The following is a 7,873-nucleotide window of genomic DNA, read 5'->3' as shown; positions in this document are numbered from 1 at the left end:
GGTAGTGGGAGGGGAAGTGTTGGCCAGACAGGTGTCCACCTTTTCTTAGAAAAGGGTTTTCCATTAGACCCGCCTTTAAAGATGAGGCACCAAGGCACAGAGGTCCTTGCCCGAAGTGTCCGGCTGGTAAGCTGATGTGCTGGGATTGCAACTAGACCTGACCTGTCACGCTGACCAGCACTGCTCACCCCATCCTGCTGCTGTCAGAGCTGCTGCTTCAGCGGGGCTTTCCCAGGACTCAGCACCTCTGCCCAGGGTGCCTTCTGACAAAAGCCTGCCACCATGCAGAATGTCCACTGCCTGGGAGGAGGGCAGCGCTCCGCGAGGGGAGGCAGCAGCCAGGGCAGAGGAAAGATGGAGACAATAAAGGCTTCACAGTTTCTTTGTCCTGGAGCGATTCGCAAGTGCATCGCCATAAACACTGGGATCCCGGCCACGAGTCAGCCTCAGCACCCCACCCCCACCCCAGTCCTCCTGGCTGACTGGGAACTCCAGGGGAGAGGTGGGTGTGAGGGGTAGGTCCCCTCAAATTCCATGCACATGAGCTGGGCCTCGTGGGCTTGGGGGCCCAGACAAAGCCCATCACAAAACAGAGAAGGATCCCTTTGTTTGCAAAGGTCCCTCCCACCATGTGTTTGGGCAGCATCCTTAAGACAAAGCCAGGGGGGGTGGAAATTGAATCCAGGCTTGCCTGGAGCCCCCTTCCCTCCAATCAGACGTGTGTGTGAGGGGGGCACCTTTTGTTAATAAAATACATTTCTGGGAAAGAGTTCTCATTAGTGAAGCACTCTGATTACAAAGCCCCTTACCCCTCCCAGCTATTAAAGACTTGGACACATTCTCCTTTCCTGACCGGATGAAGTTAAAGAGGCTTTCAATTAATGCTCTCCTTCCCCATTTTAAAAGACAAACTTGAGGGCTTGACAAAGACAGAACACTCCTTTTGCCTCCTACTTTTATCCTGCTAATTTTTAAGGCCGAGCAATTTTCGAGGGAAATTAAATCCCTATGTGCTCAACTCATTTTACACCAAACTCATCAAAATACAGCTTTCAAGGCCCCTTTGAAGTCCTGGAACTATAGACATGTGGCCAAGGGCCCACGTGTCTGAGAGTGAACTGCAAACAGAACGGTGACAGTGGCTGGGGACGGCTTCTCTGGGTTGCAGGGGGGCGGTGAGGACGAGGTGAGAGAGGCCAGCCCTCCTCGCTGAGATCTCTGCCCTGCAGCTGCCAGCCGCTGTCTGCCTAACCCCGCTGCCGCTGCGGCTGAAGAGTGACGGCCCTGTCAGCTCCTGCTGGGAATGGGGCAGTCAACCAGTGAGAGTCCGAAAGGACCTGGCACCAGGCCCGTGGGGAGTGGTTCAGGTTTCAAAGTTTTCAAGGTGTTTTGAACAACAGCAGCAGTGTCCACAGCAGCCAAGCTCAGTGCAGATAAGAGCTGCCCCATGGCTCCAGCCACTGACCGGCAGAGAGGGGTGCAGCTCTCTGCCCTGGACGTCTTGATGGTGAACAGTCAGCAGCAGCTTTTAGGGAGGAAATGCGCTCCAGGCTAACACCGTCCCAGGCCAACCGGACTCTCACAAGCAGCCCAGGCACGACCTTCAGTGGGACCCTCACCTCCTGCAGCTGCTGGACACAGACCACAGAGGGGGACTCAGGCAGGGACCTGTGCCTTGTAACTCCCTGAGGAATTCACCTAATCCTCACCACCACCCAGGGAGGCCTACTCGGAGAGGTGGAGAACTTCCTCCAAGCCCCTGGGAGACCAGTGCCAAAGTCCGTGTACTAACTTACAAATGCAGCCTCCTCGAGGCCCAGCCAGGCTTCACTGAAGTGGAAAATCAATGGCTTTAGTTTCTGTCACAGGAGGAGGTGCTGGGTACATCCTAAGCAACTGGGAGAAGCTCTTCCAGTCAGAAAAGAGAAATGGAGGGGGACGGGCAGATGGAGACAGTAAATACTAACCTTGCCTAAGGCAGTGGGATAACACTTGGTATGTTCCTGTTGGAGAACATTCCTGAAAATGAGGGCCTCCTGGTGCCATCAGGAAAAAGGCCCTCCCTCTCTTTCTCTGTCCTCTCCCTCTCAAAAGCCACAGCCTTTGGGACTCAGGGAGTGGATCAGTAGCAGGGTGCTTGCCTAGCAAGCTTCAGGGCCTGAGTTCAATCTCCCACAGGGCAAAAGGAGGGGAGGGGAGTGGAGGGAAAGAGAAAAGAGGAGAAGGGAGGGAAGGGGGAGGGAAGGGGGAGGGGAAGGAAGGGGAGGCAAGGGAAGGGGAGGCAAGGGAAGGGGAGGCAAGGGAAGGGAAGGGGAGAGGAGAGGAAAGAGGAGAAAATCCCCACAGCCTTCAGACTTCATTTCTAGGACTCCCAGAAGGGTCCTGCTAGTTAGTGTCAGCCTGCATGCCCTTGGGGTCCCCTCACCTCTCAGGCCAGGCCCCCACTGGCCACGCTGCTTCTCAGGAGAGCACAGACCTCCCCCTGCAAAGGCAGGTCAGACTCACGCGTCTTTTCAGCCAGAGGTAGGGAGAGCCGGTCAGAGGTTCAAGCCCTTGGCTCAGAACAGACGCCACCCAAGAATGCCAGGGCAACTTTAAGGAGCAAACATTTTATTTAATAAGTTATAAGATACAATTTACAGTCGGCATTTGATTCCAGTTTGGCCTCCCCGTCCCAGTTACTACGCCTGTGGTCCCCTCACATTCGCTCCGCTGTTCCAGTTCCTGACTGGTGGGCTTTTACCACCCACACCTGCCCCAGAGCTACACCGGGGTGCAGAGCGTTCACCTCACCTCTCAGGTCCCCACACGCGCCAGGCAATGCCCCTGACTGTATCCACCTGCTCCCAAAGCCAGCTCGGGCGTGCAGCAAGCATGCAAAATGCCATCACCCCGAGTTTGGAACTGCACCCATCTACCTATCATTTTCTAAACAGCCGCAGGTGGTTCTCCAGAAAGAGTGGCCCGCGAGGCCGCTGTTGCACTGTGGCTTGTGACGGAGGCCTCCAAGGTGAAGGCACCTGATGACACAGCATCACGCACCGACCCGTCTGAGGCCGCCTGAAGGCCGAGGGCTGACAAACCACAGGAGCATGTTAGAAACAAGGCGTAGCGTGGTTCAGGGGGACCTTCAGCAGTGGGGTTCTCTGTGGTAGCGCCAAATTCCCGAGACCAAGTGGGCGCAGTGGGCTTGGGAGAAACTAAGGCAGATACGTGGCCACCAAGAGGGTCACACTTTGTGACTTGGCAAGGAAAAAAAATCACCAGAAGTGGAGCTGTGCTAGGAAGCCAGCTGCTGCCGGTTTACGTTGTGCCCTGGGAGAACTGTCAGAAGGCCAGAGCGCGGGGGTGGTGAGGAGATGCATCTAAACCGTGGTAGCTACCTAACAGCTTTTCCTTACAGAATATGACAGGGCCCTGGGACAGATCAAGCTGCTTTGAAGCCACCTCCTTTGTTAAATGACATCCTAAACTAGATCTCTTCTTTTTCCCTGCCCCCTCCCCCCAGTTTTGTTTCATAAATGCTCCAGAGCAAACCGGTAGTTCAGCCTGGCCAGATTCTTCCCCACCCCCCAGATTTAGTTTTTTAAAAACACCAGTCTTGCCGTGTTCTTGGTCTGTCCGCAGTGACTTCTGCCACCAAGAGTTCCGATCTGAACACAGAGTACTCTGAATCTTCTTAGCGCACTGGGTGAGTTCGTTTCTTTGGATTTCCCAACGCGCCCCGCAAGGGGCAAGCGTGCAACCTGCTCGTGAAGGCGCTTGAGAACGGCAATGTTTTGGGCTGGGTTTCAGACCCACCCGCTCGCTGGAGGACATTGTAGAAAGTGAATGATGAACAAGCAACGAAAGCAATGGCAAAAACTCCTCCCGGGGTCTGACGTAAACTGATTTAAGGCACTGTGACATGAAAGGGGCTGCCAGGGATGTGCTCCTCTCCCCACTTCACCGCGAGCACGTAATCCCCCCTCTCCTTGACGACGTAGGTGACGTTGTACTGCTGACTGCCCACATGCTTCATGGAGACCTCTTCGCAGGGGGTGGTGGGCCCATGCACTCCGATCAGCAGCATGTTGGAACCTGGGGACAGAAGAGGTTACTCTGGGTGCATGAGGGCAGGTGAGGAGGAGGCGGCACGTGGGAGCTGCAGGGACTGAGACCAGGGACTGTCCCCGACGCGCAGCTCCTGGACAGGCAGGAGAGCGTGGTGAGTGTAAGCGGAGACTCACAGAGCCTGGTGGTGTGGGTTTGAATCCCTGCCCCGCCACCTCCCACCCAAGTGACCCTGGACATGGAACTCTACCTCTCCCCGCCTTCGCTTCCCCATCTGCAGAGCAGGGCGTACAACATTATCTACCTTAAGGAAGGTCCTACTATGGTTTCATTCGAGAAATGAGCAAGCTGACATTTAGAAGGAGACTCAATGACTGCCTCGAGGTCACTGGTTAATGAGTTTTAAGTTTCAGGAAAGAATGAAAGAACAAAGTAAGTGGCAAGCCTGGGTTTCTGCCTAGGTGTGTGGGGACACTAGACCCCAGGCAAATGACAACTGACGCCCAAGTAAACACCCCTGTTCAAATCGCAGTGTGAGCAACGTGGGGCAGAAGAGGGGACCAGGGAACTGATTCGGTTTGCCCGTCTGTAACAAGGTCACTGTCACTTGTCCACCTTCAGGTCATGAGAAAGAAGCAAGAGGCAAAAGAGGAAAACCATTTAAAAACACTAAATACAGGAGAAGAGGGCAAGAGACATGTTACTTGCAAACGGCTGGGTCACACAGAGTTTGGAGCATGGGGTTGGGTCACTACCCAAGGCCTCAGCACACAAGATCAAAGTGCAGGACAGTGCTTGGCCTACCCCCTCCCCGCCCACTCAGGCCCACGCTGCCTACCAGCTTTGCTGCAGTCCACCAGGAAGGAGCTCTTCTGGCCCACGAAGGCCTTTGAGAGTCCTGCCCCTTTGGAGGTCACCTTGCTGGCATCCGAGGATGACTTGGGGATGGCACTATAGCAGGTCTCTGTGGAAGACCTGGTCACTGACTCTACCAGGATGGAGGAGGTCTCGTTGGCTGAGCCTGGGGTCACCAGACGCTGACCTAGGACACGGGAAAGAAGGAGGGAGGTGTGAACAGCCGAATGAGGCGCCAGCTCAGTGCAACACAGGAGGTGCCCCATGCAAAAGCTCCAAGAAAGTTCCACACCCTAACACCTGGATGCAGAAGCCACACATCTGCAACTCAAACTTATAACGTCTCCTAAATCCTACAGGGTCCCTCCCATGCAACTATGAGCTGTCTTTCTAGAAAAATGGGCTATAAGGCTTTGGCTGACAAGGCCTAGAAATCCCTTCCACGTAAACACACGCCAACCTTTCACGTCTTTCCATTTGCATAGAATACTCTGCGTAAGTTTGGGAGAACGTATGGTATCAAAACTGAGTCTATGCACGACAGAAAATGAGTCTTCTATCTTAGCCTTCTAGTTATTCCCCAATGAACCTACACTACTTGTGTAACAGTAACGGACATGTGGAAGGGATTTACCACAATATTTACGGTAGACTTTGGGTGGTAGACTATGAAGTTGTTTTTCTTGTTTGACATTCTTTCCAGTGCTTTGAAAGTGGCATACTTTTATATATTTAATTTAAGTGTTTGATTATTTCAAATGCGAAGGTTAGAAATGAGGGGGTTTTGAGGCTCTGATTAAATGCACAAGATTCCAGATGTGTAAACACTGGAGGAAGAAACCATCTACCTTGCTTTCTCTGCTTCCACACCCGCTCCTCCCTCCTGCTTCAGATTTATTTTTCCATGTTTCAGACACGCCAGCCTCTGACATGTCACATTATTTTTTACAGTCAAGACTCTAAGTAGATTCCACATAACTAAAATCATCCATAGTCACTCTGACTGTTAATTTGACCAGACCAACTCCCCAAGGTAGAGAACAACCCCGAACGGTCCGTCATTACCTGTCACCTTGGCCTTGAAGGGGCTGCCCAGGATGTGGTTGGGACCACCATACTTGACGCCAATCAGGTAGCTCCCAGGAGCCATGGGTGTGTACATGACTTTGTACCCTTCCGGGGTTTCCTGGCAATCCATTTTAACCTTGGACGGGCCTTCGATGGTGACGGATAGTGTCCCTGGGCCTGCCCGCGTGGTGTTGATGAAGAACTCGGACTGGAGGCCTGGGAGAGAGGAAGAGGAAATGCATGTGGAGGTCTGGAGGGCCAGGCTGGGGGTGTGGCCTGGCAAGTTTTCCTAGGGAAATGAGGCAGTGGTGAGGCACACAAGTCCCCTCACCTTGGTAGCGGGATACCTGCAGGTCCTGGTTCTCAGCTCCTCACAAAGGACCTCAGGGCCCGGGGGCAGTAGCTGTTCCCAGGTTCCCAGGCCAAGGCAGAGCATGGCTGATGTTTCATGCACACACATCAAATACCTAGATAGCCTGCTATCTCCTCTGGGCATGAGCTATGGCTGAGGCCGAGGACCTGAGTCACTGTGAGCCTGAAGCGCTGCTTCAGCCGTAAGTGCCAGGCTCTGCTCCAGGGGAGAAGGGCAGTATGGGCTCCTCTGACAATTTCTTCCTCCTCCAGGTGGGTCTGGAGAAGCTGGAGGCCCCAGAATCCCTGCCCTTCCTCCTCAGAGTCCTCACCCCAGAGGGCACGCTAAAGACTAGGGAAGCCACTGTGACCCGCGGCCCACCCACTGTGCCATGAATACCAGCAACAAGATGGGAAAGGAATGGCAGACCCTGGGCCAAGCACATTCTTCCTGCATGTCACGAGACGTGTCCTGTTTTACAAATGGCACTACCGCAGTGGAGGTTCAGCTCTTTGCCGGTCATAGCATACCACTGATAGCGGGAGCCGCATCAGGACCAGGTCTCATGGCCCTGCCACCCAGGCCACTGGATGGCCAGGAGCTGCCCGAGACGTATTAGCAGTACCTGGTGTTTTGTTTTGTTTTTTTTGGTACCGGGAATCGAACCCAGAATCTTTCGCTTGCAAGGCAGACACTTGTGCTGCTGAGCTATATCTCCAGCCCAGCACCTGGTGTTTTGAGAAGCCAAACCCCTCGACTCTGCCATGCCACCCTGCAGACACACTTCCTTGTGAGGAAACTTCCGATATAGTGCCGACTGATGACCGCGGCTCTCCTGGCTGAGCGCGCCATTCCCTCAGCTCCTTTTGAGACAGAGAGCAATGAGGTGGGCAGAGGGGGGGCCTGGGTGCCAGGAGCAGCTGTGTGTCCTACAGTGCCCAGCCAGAGTGTCCTTTGCACATCACACAGAGCTGTGCTTCTGCCAGAGCCCTAGGCACCGCCCTAGCTAGGAAATATTTTGGTTTAATTATAGCTGCTGGGCCAGAGAAAGAATTATTGTTCTGATCATCAATAAAAGAAAGGGGCCGGATGTGGTGGTACACGCCTGTAAGCCCAGCGCTTGGGAGGCCAAGGCAGGAGGATTGCTACAAGTTTGAGGCTGGCATAGAGAGACCTGGTCTAAAAAAAAAGAAAAAAAAAAAAAAAAAGGAATGAGAGGCTGTTGTGGGACCCCAACACAACCCAGCTGTTTCTGGAAGCCCCGAGGCTCCTGCCCCAAGGCCTCCCCACTGTCTCAACCTCGCCATGGCTATGAACCTGTGCTCGGAACCTCAAGGCTGCTGCCAAGAAGGGGGACAGAGGTGAGCAGCCACAGGGACAGCACGCCCAGGGGACGGCGACAAGGACAGATATTTTCAAGTGGAGTTGAAAAGACCTGCAGCAATAGAACAAAGCTCCACTTCTGCAACAAGCTGCTTCTTCTGGAGAAAAGTCAGTTCACCCTGACTGCGAGCCCAACAGGCAGGAAAGGGGAGGGGAAAGAGG

At 54.0% G+C, this 7,873-nt stretch overlaps 1 protein-coding gene across 4 annotated transcripts in view; it reads right to left on the bottom strand.

The window, feature by feature from the left end:
* Nucleotides 1–2,593: 2,593 nt before the first annotated feature.
* Flnb (filamin B, beta) overlaps nucleotides 2,594–7,873 on the bottom strand; it is a 151,731-nt gene continuing 146,451 nt past the window's right edge. For all 4 annotated transcript variants that reach the window (XM_005387431.1, XM_013515640.1, XM_005387432.1 and 1 more), the window contains 3 exons: nucleotides 5,974–6,192; nucleotides 4,892–5,095; nucleotides 2,594–4,080 (listed from right to left, as the gene is read on the bottom strand). In XM_005387431.1, coding sequence (XP_005387488.1) covers nucleotides 3,893–4,080; nucleotides 4,892–5,095; nucleotides 5,974–6,192 — 611 coding nt within the window. In that variant the 3' untranslated portion in view covers nucleotides 2,594–3,892. The remainder of the gene's footprint in view (nucleotides 4,081–4,891; nucleotides 5,096–5,973; nucleotides 6,193–7,873) is intronic.

This window comes from Chinchilla lanigera, unplaced genomic scaffold (genome assembly GCF_000276665.1).
Source record: "Chinchilla lanigera isolate Chin_1 unplaced genomic scaffold, ChiLan1.0 scaffold00029, whole genome shotgun sequence".
Taxonomy (NCBI): domain Eukaryota; kingdom Metazoa; phylum Chordata; class Mammalia; order Rodentia; family Chinchillidae; genus Chinchilla; species Chinchilla lanigera.
Note: the sequence above shows the minus strand (reverse complement) of the source record. Positions and strands in the feature narration are given on the sequence as shown.